The 26,153-nt window shown below is 35.9% G+C and overlaps 2 protein-coding genes and 1 pseudogene across 3 annotated transcripts in view; 1 reads left to right on the forward strand and 2 right to left on the reverse strand.

Annotated features, from left to right (window-relative positions):
• Window positions 1–25,712, reverse strand: part of IFT74 (intraflagellar transport 74) — a 78,337-nt gene extending 52,625 nt beyond the window's left edge. Inside the window, exons 1-8 of the mRNA XM_080920659.1 lie at window positions 25,583–25,712; window positions 22,441–22,572; window positions 18,926–19,061; window positions 16,259–16,307; window positions 14,173–14,271; window positions 13,933–13,993; window positions 10,953–11,012; window positions 9,216–9,277 (exon numbers count right to left, since the gene is read on the reverse strand). Coding sequence (XP_080776785.1) covers window positions 9,216–9,277; window positions 10,953–11,012; window positions 13,933–13,993; window positions 14,173–14,271; window positions 16,259–16,307; window positions 18,926–19,061; window positions 22,441–22,557 — 584 coding nt within the window. The 5' untranslated portion in view covers window positions 22,558–22,572; window positions 25,583–25,712. The remainder of the gene's footprint in view (window positions 1–9,215; window positions 9,278–10,952; window positions 11,013–13,932; window positions 13,994–14,172; window positions 14,272–16,258; window positions 16,308–18,925; window positions 19,062–22,440; window positions 22,573–25,582) is intronic.
• Window positions 1,899–6,908, forward strand: LRRC19 (leucine rich repeat containing 19; the record flags this gene model as incomplete). Its single annotated transcript, XM_080920660.1, has 4 exons — window positions 1,899–1,973; window positions 4,187–4,700; window positions 5,768–5,932; window positions 6,580–6,908. The coding sequence occupies 4 exons, from the start codon at window positions 1,899–1,901 to the stop codon at window positions 6,906–6,908; spliced, it is 1,083 nt and encodes a 360-aa protein (XP_080776786.1).
• LOC308424893 (S-formylglutathione hydrolase-like) lies at window positions 21,573–22,365 on the reverse strand (annotated as a pseudogene). Its single transcript has 2 exons — window positions 22,351–22,365; window positions 21,573–22,190 (listed from the first exon to the last, which is right to left on the reverse strand). The product of its transcript is annotated as an S-formylglutathione hydrolase-like (transcript).
• Window positions 25,713–26,153: the final 441 nt, after the last annotated feature.

Here is a 26,153-nt window from a genome sequence, read left to right on the forward strand (position 1 = left end):
CATTCTACAGGAATGGACATACAGTTTCCTATTAGTCACCTACGTTTTCCACTTTACCACTATACCCCCAAGCAAAATATTAAAAGATTCATGAAAAAAAAAAGCTTCCATATGCTGAAAACAGGGAAAAAATCTGGGAACACAAAGCTGTTCATAAAAAAAGAACAAAAAAGGACAAAGGGTGAAAAAAGGGAGAGAAGGAAGAAAGGAGGTAGATAGGAAGAGAACAGTAAAAAAGAAAAAAAAAAGAGCCACACATCAGGATCTACTGAAAAAAAAAATACTAAGAGAGCTAGAATCTAAAGGATGCAGGGAAAATGAACTATAAAGGTAAAGTTGAAATTATCTCCACAAAGCATAGCAAAACTACTAAGAAAATTAGCAAAATAATTATTTGAAAGTTGTTTCAGATGGTACTCAATTTAGGCAGTTCGAAAAATAATATTATCAATCAATGGAATTCAGAAAGTAATTTTCTCAGCACTGAGACTGAAAAGGACAGCCAAGTACCCAGCTGGATTGATAAAAGCAAACTCCACAAGGCACAGGATTACAAAATTAAAAATACTGACTTTTAGGGTTAGGGAGAGGCAAATTATACAAGATGACAAAACATTAGGGACACATACCTACTGAAACTTAACAACCGTGGGGCAATAACCACTGCTATTTTGAAGGAAAATTATTCCCTACCTAGAATCAACTTTCTAGCCAAATTCTCTTAAAGAACAATAAAAAGGCCCTTCCCATGGTCTTTCTTAGATGTTATGATGCCCCCACCACAAAACAAACAAACAAACAACAAAACCAAAGCAATAAAACACTAGTAGGAATTCTAGAAAACAAAACAGGAATGTCTAACAAAGACAACAGAGAATGTATACATGAAAGACCCTAAGTGAACAGCTGTGGGGTCCTCAGTCCACATCTGGACTAAGCACATGAAGCGGCTCCAGCAGAGGCTTTTCATGCAGCTAACACGGAGAGAACACTTACTATGTACTTACTCAGTACTCAGTAATTTGCTAGGGGAGAGCATGGGAATAAATGCATAAAAAAACCAAACAGAAACTAAACACATGGAAAAAAGCTGAGTTTATCAGAAAAAAAGTTTAAATGGAGAAAGTAATCATGCTATTTTCAGGGTTCAGTAAACAATAATTTATATGTGGTGATGACATTAGAAACCCTTAATATTCATCTGGCAAAAATCATTAAGTATCTGTAAAAACATGATGGGTCAATGTGCTGGGAATTATGGTAGAGAATACTTAAATGAAAACTAGTGATTTTTATCTTCAACTACTACAAATCAGTCAATGATATTAATATAATACTCAAATTTAAAATACCAAGAAGCACCAATCTAAAGAAGTATGCACATAATCATACATCATATATAATACATACATTCCTTTGAGATTTTTCATGTACATACATGCTGAAAAAATTTTAACACAAACTTTTTTTTAATTAGATCTGAAGCTAATAAGACACCCTAGAAAACTCTCAGTGTTTACGAGGGCTGTTTGGTTTGTTAAGGTTAGTAACAGGATAATGAAAGGCAACTGGAATGATTCATATTTTATGTATTTTAAAAGAGAAATAGGATGCTGGAGAGATGGCTCAGTGGTTAAGAGCACTGGCTGCTCTTCCAGAGGTCCTGAGTTCAATCCACAGCAACCACATGGTGGCTCACAACCATCTGTATTGGATCTGATGCCCTCTTCTGATGTGTCTGAAGTCACCTACAGTGTACTCATATACATTAAATAAATCTGTGTGTGTGTGTGTGTGTGTGTGTGTGTGTGTGTAAAAGGAAATCAGTATGTCCTCAACCTCTAAAATTCTAGTGTCTTTTGAGATGAAATGATTCTCTTTTCTCTTAGGCCTTCAATATGAAAGTCACACGCTTCATGTGGTGGCTCTTCTCCATGCTACTACTATCCGTCAAAAGCCAGGCTTCTGAAACTGTAAGTTCCGACCAATAGTTAAACATTCTCAAACACATTCTGTATAAAAATCTAGTAAAAAACATAAAAGCAAAAGACTAACAAAAAATAAACACAACTGACAAACTATTAAAAATTAATTCTGTGAGCCAGTGAGATTCTGTACTATGTAGCCTAACAATCTGAGTGCCATGTCCAAACCCTAGTGAGAACTCCTGAAAACTGTCTTCTGCCTCCATATGTGCTGTGGCATGCATTTGCATGGAGAGTTATGCATGTACACACACACACACACACACACACACACACAAACATACATGTACAAAAATAAATAACATTTAAAATAAAATAAAAATTATTTACTTACCTAAGCATACTAAAATTCTGTAACCTCTGAGAAAAGGCTAATTTGACAAAGCAGTCTTTGTTTTATGAAGTTTAATCTTTATAAAAACTGACCAAATGGTACTAAAATGATGGTTCAGCAGTTAAGAGTACTTTTTGCTCTTGCAGAGGACCCAGGTTCCTTTCCTAGAACCCATATACTGCCTCATAAGTACCTGTAATTCCAGACCCAGAGTACTGAGGCCCTTTCTGGCCTTCACAGATACCAAGCAGACACATAATGCTCATACTTTCCAGAGGAACTCAAACATACACATACATTTTTTTTAAAAAAAATTTAAAAGCTGAATAAAGTACAATCGAAAATTCTTAGCTATAAAATCAGAGATTAGTTTCAAGATTCCTCCAAAAAAATTCAGTTTAAAAAATTCAGTTCACATCAAGTCATACAATGGGGTAAGAAAGGAGAGGAACGGGTTTAGTGTAAGCACGAGAATCTAAATTGCACCTAACACTGACCTCTGCTCCTCCATGCATAGGTAAGCACACACTCTACAAAATAATAATGTAAGCAAATAGAATATAGGTTGGAAATAGTGCTCAGTGGGAGAGCTTTTGTATACTGCCCTGGATTCAATCCCTAGTTCTACAAAAATAAAATTAAAAAAAGTTTTTCAGCAACTCAGTCAATTGTGTTAGCATAAATCTGTAATCCATCATGTGTAGACTGGGGCTGGATAATCACGTTAGCCATCTCAAGACTAACATGCTATTGCAAATAAACATCAACATTAACACAACAACAACCTATGTCAATCACTGAAAACCGTACAATATAAGAAACTTAAAAACTCACTGACAGCTTATCATCACCTGCTGTGTTATTATTTCAGCAGCAGAGCTAGCCTTCCAATGTATATCTACATATGGGAATCATTTCTTGTATTATAGCTCATTAACAATCATGGTTTAATTTGATGCTGTTCTGAGACAACTATGTAAGCCAGGCTGTCCTTGAACTTATAGAAATGCATTTGCATTTTCCTAGAATTAGAAACTTATATCACCACAACCAGGATGGTTCTGTATTTGATGGAGAGCATCTGGGTGGTGATGGTACACACCTGAAATCCCAGTACTTGGGAAGCAGAGACAGGTTCAAGGTCAGCTTAGTCTATAGAGTGAGTTCCAGGACAGCAAGGGCTGCATAGAGTATCCTGTCTTAAAACACACACACACACACACACACACACACACACACACACACACAAATAAAAGCAATTAATTACTTAAAAAAAACCAAATGTTTAAGCTGTTATACCAACAGAGATGCTGGGTATTGGCTTGCATTATTTAATATTCCTAGGTGTGCAATGATATCACCACAAACTTCAAAATACTTACTCTTAAGCAATTCTCCCATATATATCTACCTTATATGCTAAAACATCAAATAAAGTTTTATTTGTTTTTTTTTTTTTTTTGAGAAAGCATCTCACTGTGCAGCCAAAATTGTTCTTGTACTTGTTAGTCTCCTGCCTAAGACTCAACAAGCGCTGAGACCACAGGCATAGGCCAATATTTAGTATAAAGTAAACACAATTGTATTTGCCTTGTATTTCCATAAGAGAAATATTGCAATATTCTTTATGTAATGTTTATATAGTTAACAGGTGGAAGATATCTTTGGATCGCAAGTGTTTATATCAGAATTTCCTTATCGTTTAGTATTCCATTTGCATAAAGAAACACATTTGCTCTTCCTTTTTTATGTCAAGGAATAACTTTTTCCAGAATAATCCAATATCTCCTCTTGGATATGTAATTTTGATCAATTCTGGTAGAATATTTTTCTGATTAAATCATTTCTACTTTCTTTTCTTTTCTAGGAAGTCAAATGTAATTTCACCAGAAGGAATTATGCCTTGATTCCAGAGGGTATCAGTAACAATGTTACCATCCTCGATCTCAGTTATAACCGAATTACTCTGAATGCTTCAGACACCAGGATGCTACAGATGTATTCTTTACTCACTGAGCTCTACCTGATGGAGAATAACATCACGGCCTTACTTAACAGCACTTTCAGTAATCTATTCAGCCTAGAAATTTTAAATATCTGTGGAAATTCAATTAGTGTAATTCAACAGGGTTCATTTGTTGGTTTAAACAAACTAAAACAATTATTTCTTTGCCAAAACAAAATATTAGAACTGAATCCCGATACACTTGTGCCTCTAAGCAACCTGAAAGTTCTGAATCTGCAAGGCAATTTGATAAGCCTCTTTGACGCACCACAGCTATTTCATCTGGAGTTACTAACTCTAGATGGAAATCCATGGAACTGTACCTGTGGTCTACTTGACTTGCAGAACTGGCTGAACACATCTAATGTGACATTAGGTAAGCTACCCTACTCCAAGTCAAGCATAAGATAATGTGACTGAGCTTCAATGGTTTGTCAGAACATAAAAAGAAACAGTTAAGCTGGGAGTACTGCTCAATGGTAGACACAGGCCTTGAACTACATTTCTACAACAGTTAAACCAAAATCAAACCAAACAAACAACAACCCCCCCCCCCCCCGCCACCTCCGGGAAACAAAAACAAAAACAAAAAAAAAAAAAAAATCAAAACCACCTGATGAAATAAACTTCAGAATATTGTAGGGGGTGATAATTTAAAGATTGATATATGCACGAAAGGTGGTATTAAACATGAAGAGTCGTTATAAAACATTAATTTTTACGTCAGTTGTGAAAGGACATACCTTCAATTCCAGAACTTGGGAGGCAGAGGGAGATAGAGTTCTGTGAGTTCCAGACTAGCCAGGAATACACAGTAAGGCCCTAGCTTAAACAAAGATGTTCAAGAACTTCCTATATATTCTTTAGGGTAATTTATAACTAAATACACAAGATGTGCCTAATTCCAGCACTGGGGACTGAACTCCATGGACTGTCTTATTTTGTCACTACTCATCATGCTCCACTTGGAAACCAGATTATAACAAAAATCATAATCATAAAACTTCCCAACATAAAAACTAAATGATAAACACATACTGCATTTAATCTACATAATAGGAATATAGATCAACACTCACATTGACGTGCAAATATATCAAGAATTGCTTTCTTATGATAAAATCATTGGTTCATTTATTTTGAATTATACGTATAAGTATTTGGCCTGCAAGTATGTGCACCATGTGTATATCTAATGCCTGCAGGGTTAAGAAGAGGGGCCTGGATCCTCCAGAACTAGACTAAAGATGATGATCATGAGCCACCATGTGGAAGCTAGAAAAATCAATGCAGACTCTCTCCAACAGTACCACGTGCCTTTAACTACTGAACCATCTTTCCAGCTTGTCTTACCATCTAATGAAACAGACTTATAAAAATTCTAAATCAGCACTGTTATGAACTACCTCTATTGTCTATAATACATCTTTATTTCTTTACCAGAAAATGAGAGCATTACCACGTGTAGCTATCCAGATGACCTAAAGCACTACAGCATCAAGTCGGCACCCTTTACAACTGAATGCCATTCTAAGTTTATTTCCACCATCGCTGAAGACCTTCATATTGATTTTAATAACTCCTTAAACAACTTAACACTGAACTCAGGTAATGTACTGGTTCTGAGTATTACTATTACTTGAGGTATCAGTTCTAAACACACTATTCTTTTGGTCTTTTGAGTTTCAAGGAAGAATGTAAAAGAGTAATTCTTCATCTGAACAAAAATTTATAAAATATTGAGATTCTAACCCATGCTCAATTAGATATCATGCAGATGATATAAATATTAATCAACTAACTAGTTACTAGACACCATACTTCACAAGTGTAAATTAGTGATTTTAACAATACCTAGTTTTCTTTTAATATGGAATACTGCATATTTGAGGAGATCCCAGTCTAAGCACAAAATTCACTTATGTGTCAAAAATACCACATGTATGTAGTCTGAAGATAATCTATTCCATACTTTTTGGGCATCTGTCTATTTACCGTGACTGGTCTGTTGATGCCTTCTATGAGTTTCCACTTGTGAAATCATGGTAGGGCTCAAAAGTTTAGCTACAAACTTCGGAGCATCTTGGGTTTTTTAATTAGGGATGCTCAACCTTTAGTCATTTTGGAAAATGATGTTCCTTGTCCACACTTGTCTTTAGTGTATGACTAATTTTATTCACAGAAAACTATAAAATATGATCCTTTCCAATACTGCTTGACTCCTGTCAACTTAACAAAATCTCTCTCTATTTAAGAGCATGAGCCTCGTGGGAAAAGCTGGGCTTTCCTGGTTGGTGTTGTCGTCACTGTGCTGCTAACGTCACTGCTCATCTTCACGGCCATCAAGTGCCCGGCATGGTACAGTATTCTGCTGAGTTACAACCACCATCGCCTGGAAGAGCACGAAGCAGAAACCTATGAAAATGGCCTTACAAGAAACCCAAGTTCTCTTTCACAAATGACAGATACAAACTCTGAAGACAACACAATAATATTTGAACAGCTGCATTCCTTTGTGGTGGATGATGATGGGTTTATTGAAGACAGATACATAGATGTCAATGAGGTACATGAAGAAAAGTAACTTTAGCGTGTTGAAAATTTGAAAAATACTTTCAGTCTATTTATAGTTTAGACAAAGATTTTTATTGGCAAACAAAACTACAACCAGCAGACCTTTATGTTAATTAGTACCTTATGTAAATAACTTATTATTTGTACTGCATTACACAAGAAAGTCCAAATCCAATAACTCACACACTGATTAGCTAAATTTATCTATACTACCAGCATTTACTAGTGTCTGTAGTGTTCAGGAAACTACAGACTGCTAAAAACAAGGTCAAAGGACAATTATCAACTAAAATGAGCAAATTCTGGTATTGACAAATACACAGGCTGCAATGTCTTAAATTATACAAAAATTTTAATCAATAAAGAAATGTAAATTTTAGACTCAGATCTTCAAAGTGAGGAACAGGAAGCTTTAACTATGTAATTTGGTCTTATGTTCACAAATGAATTCACAAATTTAGAGAATATTTTCTAATGCTGCCTACACTTAAGAAACAAAATTTCCTCAAAAATTTGTAGTAATTTAAAGCACGGGTACAATGATTTGGAAAAATCCCTACTAATCACTATTGTATTTGACAGTGACTGTTAGGAAGAGTTCCACATACAATTGCCCTATTTAATATTACAATAGCTCCTAACCTAGTCCTCACAACTAATTATAAATTTTCTTTAAAAGAAAAAAACATTTCTCTATTTCTTTTGAGAGATTAAGTTTCAAATCATTCTGAGCTAGAACTGAGAATATTTAAGTAATTCACACACATCTATCTGTTTCAGTACAAAGAGCAACGTTTCCCAAGCTGTTTTCTAAAACACTGATTTTCTACAGTGACACTGACAAGCATTTAGAGAGAAAGAAAAAGGTACCTGGTCAAATTACTGAAGAACATAAATCTAAACATAGTGAAAGATTTCTTCCCTTAGTACTTATACAGATTTTACTAAGCTCAGGCATTCTCTGATAACTCACTGGGTTTCCTCCACCCTCCCTCCCTGTGTTACACACACACACACACACACACACACACACACACACACACGCACACGTGTCAAAATATTTGATAAACAAAGCCTTTCTTGGAAGAATAGTTAATAGTTCACATCATATTAATAGATCAAAAGACACATTTTGGAAAAACTTAGCCTTAAGATAAAAAGGGCCTATCTAAATTGAGATGCTTACCAATTCTTTTATAATAGCTTAGCTGCAAATATGATTTTAACAACTGAACAGTTTAAAGAGTGGAGTTAAAAACCAGCAAAATCTATATTTTATCATTCTCTGTGTGGAAAAACTTAAGTATTTTCTTGCATGTTTAAGAAATGAGGCTATCTGTAAAACACTCAACTACACTACTGGATAGAGTAGGGTAACACGTTTTCTTTGATTCTCTTCATCAGCATACATAGAAAGGACTAGTGGCCAAGTTGAAGATGAAACACAGCTAGAAATGTGATGACAGAACTTGAAACACATGCACGTGTATACAATGCTCTGACATTACAATTTCTCTTTAATAAAGATATTCAGAAGAATGAACCTGACACCCTCTAACAAAAAAAGACTAACATAATTCTTACTTTCATAATTCACAAACACTGCTCATCAATGACAATGCACAAAGCCTACTGATCGATCACTTCTCCCCTTAAAGTAGACCTAAAAGACCACACCGAGTCTTGTTAAAAGCCCAAGTTAGAATTCTAAGTGGCAAACATAAAGACATACTTTATCTTAGAGTTTAAGTCTTTAGAAGCAGAGATCATATTTATAGAACTGGATAGTCCTTTCCTTTGTATAGTTATATGTAATTTAGCTCCTTGGCAGTAAATAAGACAGTATATATTTGACATTTAGATAAATTTTATATTAAGGTGTTATGGTACATTAAGAAATATATATACATAAGATGTAAGATGCCAGTGTGGTTCTTGTCTGTAGTCCCAGCATCTGGGGGGCTGAGGCAGAGCAACCTTTTGAGTGTGAGATACCCTATGCTATTGGGTAAGATACTGACTCATAGGAAGAGATGGTCCAGTGGTCAGGAGCAGTGGATGCTCTTCCGGAGGCCACAGGTTCGGTTCTCAGCACCCGCACGGCAGCTCACAGCTCTCTGTGGCTCCAGGGGCTCCAATGCCCTTGCACAGTCATATACACAGGCAGAATGCCAGTGCACATGAAATAAAAATAAGTAAAAATGTAATCAACAATTAATTAAGAAAAAGCAAAATAAGAGAAAAAGTTAAAATTTTATAAGGAAATGATTCACAAGTTAAACCACCTACCAAAACTCATTTAATCATATGAACTTACGATTGTCTTTCAGTAAATATGACATCCATACTTTGTGTTTCTCGATCATTTTGAGCTTTAAGCTGTGTAAACAGTTAACAAGACATTATTCATTAAAAAATGATAAACATCAAACCAGACTCTCTCAGTAAAGATTACTCTAAAGTAATAATGCCACATACAAAAGTTAGAAAGAAATATAACTTTCCTCTAACAAAGAACACTACCAAATAGATAAATTAGTCCTTGTATTATCATAATAAGCTCACACCAAAATAATTCATTTTTCTTTAGTGATCTGTCCAATTAAATTTAAACTTAATTTATGTAAGAAGCAGTTCAGCAGTATACTGTATGTTCAAAAAAATAGTTGATTAGGGGCTGGAGAGATGGCTAAGAGGTTAAGAGCACTGACTGCTCTTCCAGAGGTCCTGAGTTCAATTCCCAGCAACCACATGGTGGCTCACAACCATTTGTAATGGGATTTGATGTCCTCTGGTGTGTCTGAAGACAGCTACAGTGCACTCATAAGTACTAAATAAATAATTAAATAAATAAATATACACTTGATTGGCTATATGCTAATTTAGAATCAATACGATTTTACTTTAAATCCTTTATGATTTCACTCCTAGCTGACTGTACATCCACAGACCTGAGTCTGGAAATACCACAAACAACTGACCAATACTTTTCAAAGTTTTTGTTATTTATTTCTAGCAATAATACTCATTTCTAAGTTTTTGAAAATAAAAATAATTTACTAAATTATTTTAGAACCCCAAATATAGTCATTTAAAAAATTGTGGGGTTTTACAATTTGTTGTTGTTGCGCTGTGTTGTTTTTAGTAGGCTGTTGTGAGGCCTATCATTTTTCTCAGTACTCAAGAAGCAGAGACAGACAGATCTCTCAGTTCAAAGCCAGCCTGATCTACTGAGCAAACTTCCAGGGTAGCCAGGGCTATATAAGAAAACCATGTATTGAAAAAAAATTTTTTTAAAATATTGTTTTCATAGAAGTCTTTCATGTAAATAAACAATAAGCTATAGATCTTGTTATACTTTATCCAATGTTTAAAATGAAAATACATTAGATAAAATATTAACATGAGCACTAAACACAAATTCTCATTTACCAAAGACAGTATTAGTAGCTATCAAATCCATTCTTTTTCCTTCTTGTTATAAAAACTGTGAGAGGTGGGGAGGCAGCTCTTCTGAACACTTGTGTTTGTCTTCCAGCACTTACGGAGGCTCACACCATCTGTTACTCTAGTTTCAGACAATGCGATCTCTCTTCCTAGCCTCTGAGGGCACGGGGCAAAGTCATATATGCAGATATCCACACTCCTTAAATAATTAACTAATTTTTTAAAAAAAACATAAGATGTTTAAGAATAGTATTTCTATTGAGTTTTAATTCTATTTGTAAGGTAATAAAACCTAAAGAAACACTAAAAAAAAAATAAATAAAACCAGAATATTGTTAACTAATATATATCCAAGCCATATAGGATGGAACTTCCTTAGTGCAAGATGAGTTGAAATGGTGCTTTATATAAAGACATTAAACACTCACTCTAACACCAGCAGGGACTTAAGAGAACAATGAAGGGTGATGATTAATGATCGTGACATTTATGATCAGAGTCATAACTGCTTAGAAGGCAGTTTTACTGAATTACTTCTAGATAAATGCTTTATATTAGAGGATATGATTTATATGCAGCTACTGATTATATTTTTATATTTTCTTACCATGTTGTAATCATTCATTACTTCTTCCATTTCAGTATTGGTATTAAGTTTATCTACCAACTAAAAGAAAAAATACATTAAAAAAAAGCACCATTTTGTCAGCCTTAATGTTTTAGGTAAGTTTTAATATACATACTTTTTCATAATTATCTAGTCATTTTAGTGTTAATTCATTCACATATCTTATTTTCTAAGAAAAAATAGTAAGTTACAATGAAAAACTACACACACTCATCATCTGGCCAATAAGTAAACTAAATGTTTGGGGTAGAAAAGTGAGAAATAATGAAATACTGTGCTTTTATTCCATACACTGAAGAGCTTTGCCTGCTCTGGAAAGACCAAGTTTATAAAGAAAACTAAAACAGAAAAGAATCAGCTTTGGAAATTATCTGCCACTTGTACGTATTTTTCCTCTTTCTGGAAAATATTAACTGTTTTGCAAATTTATAATAGCGAAAATATCAACTTTCTTACTCTAAAAATTAAAAATGAAAAACCCCCAATAGAACAAAGAATGAACAGTACATTAAGCCTAAGCATTAAGTCAAAAAAACTGTATCAGTGAGTAACAGCACAGCTTTGTCTTGTCCCAACAGTGCTCAGGAACCGGTGTCTATATTAGTTCAGTTTTCACAATAATCTAAGGTATAGTTCACAGTTTAAAAAAAAATGAGTAGCAGAGCCAGAATTTAATTTTGTACGTATGTACGTATGTGTGTATGTATGTATGTGTGTATGTGTGTGTATGTGTGTGTGCGTGCGTGCATGTGTACTTTTCTTTGAAACAGGTCTCACTTCCTGGCTGTCCTGGAACTTACCATACAGAGCAGGCTAGTCTGGAATTCAGAGAACTGGAACTGAGGCACTTTGGCAGAATTTTGTTGTTTTTAAGGAATGTTTTTAACTGTGGGATTCTTATGGGTTTTTTTTGGGGGGGGGGCGGTTGGTTGGCTTCTATTAAATTAAAGATCAAACTAGTCTAAAAAAACTAATCAAGGGCTGGAGAGATGGCTCAGCAGTAAAGAGCACTCACTGACTGCTCTTCCAGAGTCCTGAGTTCAATTCCCAGCAACCACATGGTGGCTCACAACTATCTATAATGGGATCTGATGCCCTCTTTTGGTGTGTCTGAAGACAGCAACAGTGTTCTCACATAAAATAAATATTTAAAAATCGTTTAAAAAAACTAATCAAAATAGTCAAAAACTACTTAGATATAGATGAAGATAAAGACTAGTAAGCTTTATTGTTATATTTATAACATTCTAATCTACACTTTATATTTTAAAATGTAATACTTCTTTTTTGTATTTGTAATATAAATTAGTGGTAGTAAGACCTAAAACACCTGATGTAGATATATCAGATCACTAACTTCTTTCCATTCAACAAAGATTAGCCCATTAATCTCATAAATACCATCTTTTACATGTTATTTTAGTTTTTAATTTATTCTTTGACATTTTATATTTATTTACTTAATAGATTCCAACATAAATAAAATTTTAAATATTTTATGAAATTAAGTTTTCTTTAAAAAAAAATCTCTGATTTTCTCATTTAAAATAGAACATCAGGTGCTAAAAAGATAGCCCAACAGTTAAAAGCATGCACTGCTCTTACAGTAATGTGAGTTCAGCTCCTTACACCCACATCAGGCAGCTTTACCTGCCCGTAGCTTCAGCCTCATCCTCTTCTGACCTCTGAGAGTACTTGCACTCATGTGCATAAATATGTGTACACATAATTAATGTAAAACAAGAGCTATAACACAATTAATAATATTATAAAATAGAAGATAAAAATATCCTAATTAATATTGAGTTTGTTATAGAATATAGTGCTCAGCAAATTTAAGAACTGCAGTGTACTCTAATTAGCAACATTTCATTGTAAAGTATTATCAGTATCAACTAGTTATATCATAATTTGCCCAATCAACAGTCGAAGACAAAAATTAGCCCCTTTATCAACTCAAGGCACTATAATTGTTTAATGTACCAAACAAATTAGAAGAAAATTCTGATACTAGGACTTCCTTGGAGGTAGTCTCACTCCAAGGACAGGCCAACATTATCAGCATTACCAAGATGACCGTCCAAAGTGAAAAACATCCTTCATGGAACTATTTTTATACAAATACTGTATTTTGAAAGCATGTGCACAAATGTAAACACAAAAACAGAGGTAATCAGTATGCTACAAAAATATTTTAAGTTTCATGACCACATTCCATAGTGAGGTAAAAGGTGTTTTAAAAGCAACAAAATTATTCATAACTAATAAATTGCAATGATTTTTAAAAATTACTATTATATATAATTTATAGACATCTTTAAAGGGCACGGGGTAGGGCGCCAGACGGCTCAGCAGGTAAAGATCCTGCCTACTACAGCTGGTGACCTGTATTTGATTCCTGTATCCCATACAGAAGAAGAAAAGTGAGTCATACAAGTTGTCCTCCGACCCCCATGAATGTTTCTGGAGGTCAGACACAGACATGTAAATAATTAAACTGTAAGTAAAATAAAAGTATTTTAAAATATTTTTTAAGATGCAAACAAAATTGGAAGAATTCCTATCAATATGGTCAAGTTATTTCTGGGGGAAGAATTAAAGGAGAAATGAAATGAATAATGTAATTTCTGTATTCTTACAGTCCCAATTTTTCACAAGAATAAATATATTGATGTATTATTTAGTATTTTCAAATTTAAGATTTATTTTATATCACTATCTTCAGACACACCAGAAGACAACAGTGGATCCCATAAGAGATGGTTGTAAGCCACCATGTGGGTGCTGGGAATTGAACTCAGGACCTGTGGAAGATCAGTCAGTACTCTTAACTGCTGAGCCATCTCTCCAGACCCCTTAGAGAATATATTAAGTGTCAAGCAAAAAAAAAAAAGGAAAGAAAGAAAGGAAAAAGAGAGAAAGAGAAAGAAAGAGAGATTCCCTGAGAAAAAGGCAATACCATGTTGTAGTCTGCTAGTTGTCCTTGGAAGTCTTTAATTTCAACAGCTAATGTCTCTGCCCTAGAAACAAAAACAAATGCATTTATTAATATATAAACAGATAAATGTTAAGAACTGTGTGGATGGTGTACACATATTCAATAAATTATGTTCATAATACTGAACTGATACTGAATTGTTATTCAGAGGTATGCATTCCTAATAAAGATCCTGTATGTTTTAACTATAAGGTTACTCACCTCTTTTCATATGACAAATACACTGAGTTTTCTTGGTTGTACATTTCTATTTCTTTCTGAAGCTTATTAATTTCAGTTGTAAGTTCACTTATTTTGCTCCTGATTGAAAGGAAAGAAGAAATTCAGGAATCTAACTAAGAAGATGCCTAATAAATTAATTTTTCCTAAATGTTTAACAATACCAAATTCACTTACAAAGAATAATTCTGGAACTTGTGTGACTAAGAATGGGAGCTATTTCATCTTATCTAACTGAGCAAACGAAGAAAATAAAAGTGGCATAGAGTCTCCAGTTAAGAAAGATAAACAGGCCAAGCACTGTAGTACACAGTTTGATCTTAGCATGCAGGGGAGGCAGGGAAGATCAACGCAACTCTGAGGACAGCTAGCCCATGCAGTGAGTTTCAGATCAGCTACTGTTACAGAATGAGACACTGTCTCAAAAAACAGAAGTCAAACCAAAAACCAAAGAAAAAAAGAGATACATCACCAGGACAGCTAAGGAAAGATATTAAGTAGAGGTTAATTTTTTGTTCTTTATAGAGGGATTGGGGGTAGCTTAGTAGGTAAGAACAGTTCCAGAGGATCTAATAACATCTTCTGAGTTCCACAGGCAAAGGGTATACGTGTGTCGTAATTACATATATGCATTTATAACATTCAAATACATAAAATTAAAATGGTGTATTTCTTTTAAAGGTCTTCAATTTAGAGATCTTATATAAGGCATAAAGCCAGACATGGGGACACACCTTTAGTCCCAGCACTGGAAAGGTAGAGGCAGGTAATCTGTGAGTTGAGACCAGCCTGGTCTACAAATGAGTTCCAGGACAGATGAAACTATACAATGAGATACTGAATCAAAATAATTACCCAAAAAAGACTTATAAACTAATTAAAATCAAAAAAGCTTGTAACAAATGACCAAATACATACTTATATAAATGTTTTGTAATAATTAATGTATTATAAATATATACTTCCTTTCTTAATACTACAATCAGTAGTATTTCAATTATATGAATAATATACTTAGAATAACCCTAAAAAGCATAAAAGATTATTATTAGCTCCTGAAAAAAATGAATATATGATCTAAATGTCTGTGTTCTTTCTAAAATTCACATTGAAATTGAATCAACTTAACAGTATTAAAGAAATCAAGCCCTTTAGCAAGTGTGGTAGCACAAACCTCAAATCCTAGCTCTTACTATGCAGAGGGAGACAGATCTCTGTGAGTTTGAGGTGAGCCTGGTCTACAAAGTGAGTTTCAGGACAGCCAGGGCTATGTAGAAAGACCCAGTCTCTACACACACACATGCACATGTGTGAAATAAATTGAGTCTCATTTTTCTCTTCCATGATGTAAAGATAAGAATGTGCCAATTATAAGGAACAGACTCTAAACAGACACCAAACCTTCTAGCACTTTAATTGTAAAATTTCCCAACTTTTATAATGTATAAGAAGTAAATTCTTGCAATTTCTAACTTAACCAGTCTAGGGTATTTTATTATGGCAACACAAACAGACTGAGACAAAACGTATAGCTTTCCATACACGAAACTACATAAAATCATGAAATCTCAGTCTAGGGCTAGGAAGACAGCTTAGTTGGTAACATACTTGCAAGCACTAGGACCTCAGTTCAATTCCCTGAACCCATGTAAACAGCTGGATTTGATGGCCCATACTTGTAACCCTGCCCTGGGAGGAAGGAACAGGGGTCACCGAGGTTCAATAGCCAGCATCCTACCTAGCCTCCTTAGTAAGCTCCAAGGTCGCAAAAGCAAAAAGTGGACAGCATCTGAAAAGTGACACTCAAGGTTGTCCTCCAGCACCCACATCCACCCACATCAGTGTTTGAGTGTCAGTCCAGACATGAATACTACAACGCACACATACATGCACAGCCCTGTACCACACAAGTTTCAATCTAACTGTACTGTCATGCATTGCAGCCTATTAACTAGAAATTGTGTTACAATACATAATTATTCCTAGAATTCAAAAGGGTACTAATTATCATAATAAATACAACTAAAATGCCAAGGTCATGCATTAAAAAAATGCTTAGTTTACATACCTAAGAAGTCCAAGATAGTAAGATTTGTCTAAAATTTGCCTCTGGGGACCTAAAAAAATGGTTTTGATGTGATTATTAATAACCAATATAACAAATAACAAATCCAAAGCACAATCACTATTACATGCCACTGTTCTCAGACCTCCATCTTGAATGCCACAATACATGACTAACAACTGAAAACTAGTATCCTAGAATCATGACAAAAGGAAGGAAGAACGTAGACCTCGAAGATGGGAGTAAAAGAGGCTGTTAACAAACAAGGCTGTCCAACTAACCTGGACCCTTGGGGCTCAGAGTCTGAACCACCAAGCATAGAACACACACAGGCTTGACCTAGGCCTCCCTGCACGTATGTAGCAGGTGTGCAGCTTGGTCTTCATGTGCGTCTGGAACAACTGGGAGCGGGCGATCCCAAAAGCTGCTGCCTGTCCATGGGATGTGTTCTTCTGACTGGGCTGCCTTATCTGGCCTCAGTGGGAGAGGATGCGCCTAGCCTCACAGGGAGTTGAAGTGCCAGGGTGGGGCCATACCCAGGGAGAGAGTCTACCACCTACTCATGGGAAAAGAGGGGAGGATGGGAGAAAGACTGTGGGGAGCTGACCAGGAGGGGAACAGTGAGAAGGATATAAAGTAAGTAAAAACAAGAAAATTAAATTAAAAAAAAAAAAAAAAGGAGAAACAAGACTCTGGTTTAGAGAAATGGCTCAGTGGTTCAGAGAACCTCTGCTTCTCCAGAGGACCCGAGTTCAATTACCAGCACCCACACTGGGCAACTCACAACTGCCAGTAACTAACTACAGGGAATCTGAGAGCCTCTTCTGGTTCCCATGGCACTGTACTTCTGGGCACAAACCCACACATACATACACATACACACACATAATTTTAAAATGATAATACAATATTTTAAAAAAGAAACTAGTCACCACAGGACAGAGTAACTAAATAGAAAGTAGACCTAGGGAAGCCTAGAACAGAGCAATACAAAAGGACTTTTTAAAAAATATTATTTCATTATCATTAGATTGTACAATATGTATGGGGATACATGTGTCATAACATACATGTGAAGGCCAAAGACATAATAAATGACTTATTTTTTTACATTATTAATAATTAAGCAAAAGCTTCTAAGTAATCAAAGGTTTTTCTACCTGGTAAGCAATATGTAATTATAAAAAAATTAAGTCTCCTAAAAGGAATACCATACTATTAAAGTACAGTGGCCAGGAAGGTTAAAAAGTAGTTAGACTAGCAATATGGCTCCGTGGGTGAAAGTAATGGCCACACAAGCCTGACAACCTAAGTTTGATCCTGGGAACCCACACACAGTAGCAAAGAACCGACTCCAGAAAATTGTCATTTGACTTTCACACATGCACTATGACTCAGAGGTGTCTCCCCAACCTCGTGCGTGTGTGTGTGTGTGTGTGTGTGTGTGTGTGTGTGTCTCCTGTCTCCCTCCTCTCTCTCTCCCCCTACCCTCTCTCTCTCCTCTCTCTCTCTCTCTCTGTCTCTCTCTCTCTCACACACACACACAAGCACACAAATAATAATAATAAAATAAGTAATAAGAACAGTTGTTCCTTGGTATAAAAAGGGAACTGGTTACCAGACTAGACTGCGACAGACACAAAGTTCCAGTCCCTACTACAGTCCTGCAGCATTTTCACAGATGTGTGTATGTCACCTTACACCACTTAAAACCACCCAGGTGACTGACAACTTCTTATCAGTGTTGTGCACTTATGTCACTGTTGTTATATTTATGTTGTAATTGGAATTAACTTTGTCACTCAGGGTTATCTTTAGGCCTCATAAATTATTAGAACAAGAAAAATCCTTTAAAAATGTAATTATTGTTTAACTGGCCTTATACATGACACGGACCAAATTCCTGAATAACTTGGTGGTAGGACATTCGCCTACTCTGTACAGGGCTCAGGTTCTACCTCCAGTAATATACCAAAAAGGAAAGAATCTGTGAAACTAATTTAAGCCAAGTACGGTAATATCAACAGGTAGGAAGACAGGAGTTCAGGACTATCCTCAGTTGCATAGGGAGCATGAAGACCACTATTTTTGAGATAGTCTTTAACTCCTAATAAATATTTTAACAGTACCATTTAAATTTTTATTAAATTAAACATTTTGGAGGTCAGCACACAGCTTGTAGAAGTTGGTTCTCTCCTTCCATCACATAGGTCCTGGCTTCAGGAGCTTTTGTCCGTTGAGCCATTTCAAAGGCCCAGTAAGTGTAATTCTAAGTTGAATGCCATTAAACAAATTTCAAAATATTTTTACATAATATTGAAAATCTAATTTTCAATAATCAACTTTTCTTCAAATTTCTTCCAGTTATAGCAAAACTCCATGAAAAAAAGATCAAAGTGTGTCTCATATTTATACAGATATATATACACACACATATATATGTATATATGTATATATATGTACGTATATATATACATATATATGTATACATACATATGTCATTCATACATAAGCACATAGGTTTCTAATTCACAATGTATTCCACATGCATTCTGGTATCTAACAATTCTACAAGTCAAAAAGTAAGAACTACAAGCTTCATTTCTCACTTATTAAGATGTGCTATAATAGTTTTGGAAGAAAATATATTTATCTTTCTAAAATCAATACCTTTCATGCCAGTCTTCATTCCACTCAAACCTTGCTGGGTTACAGGACGATCAGCAACTTTGATTTGAGATGACAAAACTCCCCCAGTCCCAAGGGGACCACCACGGGAACCTGGTCTTGCTGTTGCTGGTGGCATCTAAACAACAACAAAAAATTTTTCACTTTTATTAAACCAGGAAAAGAAAACCAGTATATACCTACTAGCATAAGATTATAAAGAGAAGTTTCATAAAAATTAAAACTCTACAGAATTTGCATGTTTAAGGCCAGCTTAGATTACATAGAAAAAAAACTACCTATAAGAATTTTTTTCAAATCGGGCAGTTAGATAGGAACACTTACTGCCATCCCTGTTGATCTACATTAGATTTCTGGGTCCTACATACTAGGAGAGCGCTGACTCCCACAGGGTGTTTTCTGACCTTCTCCTGGGCACCATGGCATGTGTCCCCACTTCTACCCAGATAAATAGATAAATATAAAAAATTAAAGTATTGTTATTTCTACATAATGATATTACAGTTGATTTTTCTCCTTATGAAAGTATTCCAAAATCTCTCTGCATCTTCTATCTTTTTTATCCTTTAAAAAAAAATTTCCTCTGCCAAAGACTAGTATACAAGAGCAGATTAAATATAGGGTAAATTTTTTTAATTATTAAATTTTTATCATTTACTTTGTTTTTATTTTTGTTCTGTTGGTAGCCTTTACTATTACCAAATTACCACTTCTTAAGTGACTCAGAATTACTTGCATACTATTTAGATAAGTTGCCAACACTGGCACAGATTCCAAAGACTATGCTGAAAAATCAGAAATGATTATAATTCAAATTAAAAACTTCAGGGCTACCCACAGTGGTCTCTAAGAGATATGGATAAGTTTCTGCTTTGGGAACTTTCTAAACAATGGTTTCTTCTGCTTTAAGCAAGCAGAATTGGGAGAGCTCTCTCCTTTCTCACTTGCCGGACCGGGATAGAGGAAAGTAAGATGGAATGAAGCGTGAGTCCATGGAATCCCTTGGAAGAATATTCAAAAGATACTACTGAAAGGGGCAAGAGCATCTAACAAGGAATAGAATACTATCCTGATTTGAATCAGACTACAAGCTACATATGCACATGCGGTTTTATGTCTGTAAATGCACAAAAAAGTCTGATAAAAATATACCAAGCAACTGACAATGCCTAGAATACGAAGATGCTCCCCAGTCAGCCACTGTTTGGTTGTTTTACAGTGAACATTATTCATTTCAAAACCACAGACATCACACAAGTACATGGCAAACAGGAGTTGAACAATGAACTGTCAGATTACCTTACAAGTATTTAATTAACAAACACCAAAAACATCAATTATTTCTAGAACAAGAGAAAAAGAAACTTATTTACATTTTAGGTTATAATGATATGATACCATTATCTTAAAGTCTAGATAAATCATAAAAGTTGGCGGGGGGAGATGCTGTTCTTTAAATACAGAACTCAGTATTAAGCTTCTTCTATAATCAGCCTATTACTAGAACTTGAATACCAGAGCTTTGTACTTCTCAGCTACTCAAAACCGTATTATAAACAACAGAGAAAAGGGTGGGTTTTTCTTTCTTTCTTTTCCTTTCTGAGACACAGTACTGCTATTGTCCAATCCTGGCCTGGATTAGACCTTGCTCTTCTTCCAGAATGACTGGAACCTATGTAGCCCAGTCTGGCTTTGAATTCATGGTTCTCCTGCTTCAGCCTCCAGAGTGTCTTAGCTCTTCATTCCATTTCTAACAACATGTAAAATAAGTCTTTAAATATTTTAATAATAAAAATGTAATAATCTTTGTAAGTTACTATTTATCTTAGAATGATCAGTTTATAAACTTCATACTTTTTCACATATATGTCTCCCCAGCCCACTGTGTGTCCTGTGTCTCCTGTCCCCTGCTCCCCTCTCTGGTTTTTTGAGACATAGTTGCTCTGTGTAGCCATGGGTATCCTAGCTTGGCTAGATTGGAACTCAGAGAGATCCACCTGCCTCTGCCTCCTAAGTGCAGAGACTAAAGGTGTGCACTGCTGGCTTTTGTCTCAATTTTTAAAAAGTTATGAGCCATACATACAAAAAGTTAGCAGTTTATCATTTCTTTCTATTTTTATGGAATCTTTAATTTTTGAAAATTAAAATATAAAAACTAAAAATATTTTCAGGTATTTGGTTTTACTATCACCATTAGAAAGCCCTCAGACTTATTAAGTTTTTATAAATTATAAATATTTTCCTCTACCTGTTTAAAAAATAAACTGTCTAAAAACATCAAGTTTCTACACTCTTTGTATGCCTAATAAATGACACAAGAAGAAACAATAATTTGCTTTAAGAATTCATTAGGTTGGGAGCAGAGTCTTAAGAATATTCTATTTGTTTTTTTAACTAATTTGAAATGCCACATTACTAATAAAAATCTTACAAAAACTTGATTCTGACTCTTGTCCATTTTATCTCATTTGATTATAATCCTAAAGCACACTGCACAATTTTAGTTTTACTCTTTTTTTTTTAAAGTTTAATATATTTATTCAGAAAAGTGACTGAACTGCAGGAGCATGATCTTTTGAGAGGAAATCCAAAATCTTTTAGTCAGCAATCCTGTCGGTTCCAACTTTTATCATCCTGATGAGGTTCTCTGGTCTGAAGCTGCCCATGGACTCAGGTGCTTTGCATGATGCCTGTTGCGGTTGGTGATGAAGGTTTCGATGAAGTAGCTATGGTCAGAACCTTCTTGTAGCCTGAAAACTACAGGGTTTTTCTTTTCTGTGCAGGCCCATTTGAAAGAATCTCCTCATCTTTTCCTCAACCAATTAATATGCCAATCTGGGAACCTGGATAAACTTCATGAGACAGGTCACATCATATGCCTTCCATTTACTCTGATCTGGTCCAAAATATCCATTAGAAGCTTTTTTGCCCCAAGGACAGAGCACAGGGTTGCACATTGGAGCAGATGCTGACACAGACCTGTACTTTCCAGGAGTGTTCAAAGCACAAATCAGAGCTCTGTGGTCTTCCGCAGACATCGTCTGTGGGTCCACTGGGAAACTGGCATTGGTGAGTTGTGGAAGCTCCTCTGTTACGTTAGAGTACGTTCTATAGTTAGCTTCCCAAGACCTAGCACCAGTGCTGAAGTCCCAGCTGTCATCTTCTCCTTCACTACTGCTGCCACGGGGCTGCTATCAGGAGCAGTGACCTCGAGGCCCTGTTCTGAGGCAGCTTGATGATAGCCAGACTTTATTCTTTACTCTTTAGTTTTAGCCTTACTCTTGCCTAATATGTACAAGTATTTAATCCCAGCACCACCAAAAGCAAATTCTAATAGCTTTAAAATATGATTATCAGTAAGTATAATTCCTTAATAATGGCCTTATTCTTCCACATTATAGTTTTACATCTTTCCAAACCATTTTTCATTCAATGATATTATTTAAAGAATGAAAGAACAATAAAGAAAAATCTGCTATTGCAGATTTCCAACTTACTGCAGTTGCCACTCGAACACTCCCAGATGGGGGTCTTATTCCAGAAGGAGGCCTTCCTGTTAGTCCTATCCCACCCCGAGAAATAGGGCGAGGGGCTGAAGACTTGTTACTGGCCATTGTTCACTTCAACCACTGTTTGGAAACAAAAAATAATTCAATTTTCCTTTGAGGTCTCATACACCAAAATACTAGTAGTTCATTATATCCTTCTTTCAAATACCCGGTTCAAGATGACTTTTTCTTCTTGCACACTGCCATTCTTAGATATTACTGCAAGTCAAAATTAACTTTAATTTTACTCAAGTTTTATTTTAACAGTCTATTTAGAGCTATGGAATTGCAGTCAGTAAAATGGCTCATTTGAGTAGAAGCACTTGTCATGCAAGCTTGGTGATATGAGCTCAATTCCTGGGTCCTTGTAGAGGTGGAAGAAAAAGACTGACTACAAACTTGTCCTATGACCTCACATGTACAATTCAACATTATAATATCCCTACCTTAATATTCCATCTCTACACAGGCAAGACACTCTTAATTCTTCTTGGTGTATACAATCCTTAATCATGTCTCGTGTGTTCCTATCACTCATTAAATACTTTGATTTCCTAGAAATCTGAGAAAATTAGGACATAAAACTCCATCGCCTTTAGAGCATATAATTCAGACGAGTTCATCCTGCTCCAGTATCCGTAGCAGTCCCTCTGTTACTCGAGAGTAAACTCTATTCTGATTTGCCTCATTTAACCCATTACAGGGTCATTCACTTCACATATCCTTCAAGGTATTACCCCCACGGCTCCAACTATTCATTCTCTGGTCAGGTTCATTCTTTTCCTTAACCACAGAAACTAATTTGTCCTGCAAACTCCTCCGACCTGGGAGAAAGTCTTCCTATGTAATCAAACTTTCCCCAGTCGCCTATTTCCACAACCTTAAATTTCTACCACTGAGGTTACTGCCCTGTCAGTATGACAGGGATGTAATGACATCTTTGACTCTATGTGAGATTATCAACATGGCACTTGCCTACCCTTCTCTTCAGTAGCCCTCATCCTCTACTTGGCTGCTGATCCTGAAGCAGGAAGTACTAGTTTGGTTTATATGCTCTAAAGGTGATATACAATGCTATCCACAGTCTCATTTTCTTTTTCTCTCAAAGCTCTGCTTGGACCATTACATCCATATTCAAGGTTTTTGCAGATAAGATAAAGATCCGATTCATAACTCCTTATCTCTCTGAAACACTTAACATCAGGGTTTTATATACAAATAATTAATTTCTCCACTCAGATGTAGTCTAATTGTTTTAGAGACAAACATGTATCTAATTAATGAGAATCTATCATATCCCCCAAATCTGCCCTTCCTCTTGGTATTATTACCTTCTACTCATACAAGTCAGAAATGTGGTCCTTGATTTCTCCTCTCCCACTTCCTATTGTGGGAATTATTAACTCCTTCAATGCATAACACACAGACTTTCCTTCCCATTGTTACAGTTCTGGTGTCCAGTGTAGAGCCTCACAGTTCAGGTGGCCCTATTACATCAACCTCTTAACGAGTCTCCTTGCCCAATGGACATCTTGCACACTGGCTTTTCTTGGAATTCTTCCATGACTGTTCTTAAGCACCTCCACCTTGAGGGCTTATTGGACTGCTGTATACGCTGCTGTATATCCTGCAAATCTCTGTCCCAGAACCTATCACAGTAGCTGAAAAAATCTGCTTATATATTCCTTTCCCTTGAGAACAAGAATTAGTTCGTATCTTTAATCTTTAGCATCTGATTCAGTGGCAAACAGAAACTATGTTTGTGTATCTCCTGATACCCTCCTAATCAAAGGCATTCCCAATTACAGAAGCATACTATGTTTGGGATCAGCTGTCCTCCATCACCACTAAGAGAAAAAAATTAAGATGTCTTCAAAATTTTGAGAAGATATATGTTTAACTTGATTTACAATTTTAATGTTAATAATAAATCAGGTATGGTGGTACATGCCTGGAATGGAAGGAAGGGAGAAGGAAGGAAGCGGTTACTGTGACTAAAAACAAAACATGCACTGAACTGGTCTACACCTCAAGTTCAGCACCTTGGCTTTTCTTTGCATCAACTTCTACAATCTTACACACTTTTTAGTTTCAACTGTAGTGAGAATTCATAAATAAATGTCTATAATTCTATCATTCAAACCAGGCACCAATTCTGAATGTTCATTTATTGACTGAAATTTTCCATTTGGACACCTACACTACACCATTATCTCTTCATGCTGGGAAAAAAAAGTGTCAACCTTAGAATTTTCCTATATCAAGTACTGCTATATCCCTATGGTTCTGAACTATACAGAGACATCAACAGTATTTATGCAAAGAAAGGTCCTATAGTCAAACCTAAAAAGCAGTAAAAAAAAAAAATCCAGTAATCTCAGCACAATTAATCACTGTTACTCTAGCTTTCCTGTTGACTGAGAAAATATACAAGATTTAAAAAAAATGTTTAGCATTGCTTTACTTAGTGGGAAATGCCTAACTCATGTTAGTCCCACTTGTGTTAAGAGAAAGGGGAGGTGGGTGGACTCTTAAAACAAATATACCCCATCTCTGGGTTCTTCGGCCCATATTCACACCATCGCGGAAGGCCAGTACTCACACACAATCCCTGATTATACAAGTGTTTAGGATACAAAGTCTACCTGACACTAACCACTACATAAACCTGACACACAATGCCTTTGGGATGTGTTTTCTGTCTCTAAAACAAAAGCGTGACCAAGAGTCCTTGTTTTACAGAGTTGTTGTGAAGTTTAGTTCTTACATGGAAAACATCACATCGTTTTGTTTTCCTTGTTATCACTACCATTATCTTCCCTAAGCCAACTATTCTGACTTGTATTAGGTGAAAAGTTGCTAAGTCCCTTCCCTCAGAGCAGTGACTTCTGAGGCTTCTGTATCCTTCCCCGGGTTGGAGCATCCTCTCGGTCCAGCAGTACCCTGGAACTTCCCAGGCCGAGCCTCGGACCCCAAGTTATAGAACAGCCAAAGAGCCCACGAATTCGAGTTCGTTCTGTTTGGAGAGAGTCAGGGTCGCCACAGAACCATAACCTACGCAGAGAGAAGGCACAGAGCTGAGATTTCTCACCTTGCCTGGTGCGAATGGGGCGCCGCTAGGACCCCACCACGCGAACTTCTTTTGGAGGAGCCTACGCGATCGTCACCACTCACCAGTGCGCAGCAGGGGCGCTAGGCCTGTGAGTCCCGTGCGACGCCGCGTATCTTAGCAACAGTCACCGCGCGGAAAACGCTCCTCGTGATTAGCAGGCACAACACTTAAAGGGAGGGGGAAGTCTCGCGAGATTTGAGGACTTTTTTTTTCCTCCCTCCTTTCTTTCTTCTTTTCTTATCCTTTTTCCCAAATCACAGCACACTTCTAGAAAGAAGTTTTTCTTTCAATGAGAAACACTATGTAAGTGACTTGAATGTCTTTAAAAGAATTTGTTTTAAAATAAGGGCGCTGACTTCTAAATCACTCAGTAGCCCAGATTCATGGAACTTCCTAGTGGGGATTTGGTTTTGTTTGTTTTTGTTTCTTTCACTAATTAACATTTGACGGATTTTTTTTTTTAACTCACCCAGGCCAACTCCTCTATAGGAAATAAGAGTGGCTGCACTGGCTCCTTCAGTTGTCCTCAACAGTGGAATCCGAGTTTATG

This window comes from Micromys minutus (genome assembly GCF_963924665.1).
Source record: "Micromys minutus genome assembly, chromosome: 9".
NCBI lineage: Eukaryota > Metazoa > Chordata > Mammalia > Rodentia > Muridae > Micromys > Micromys minutus.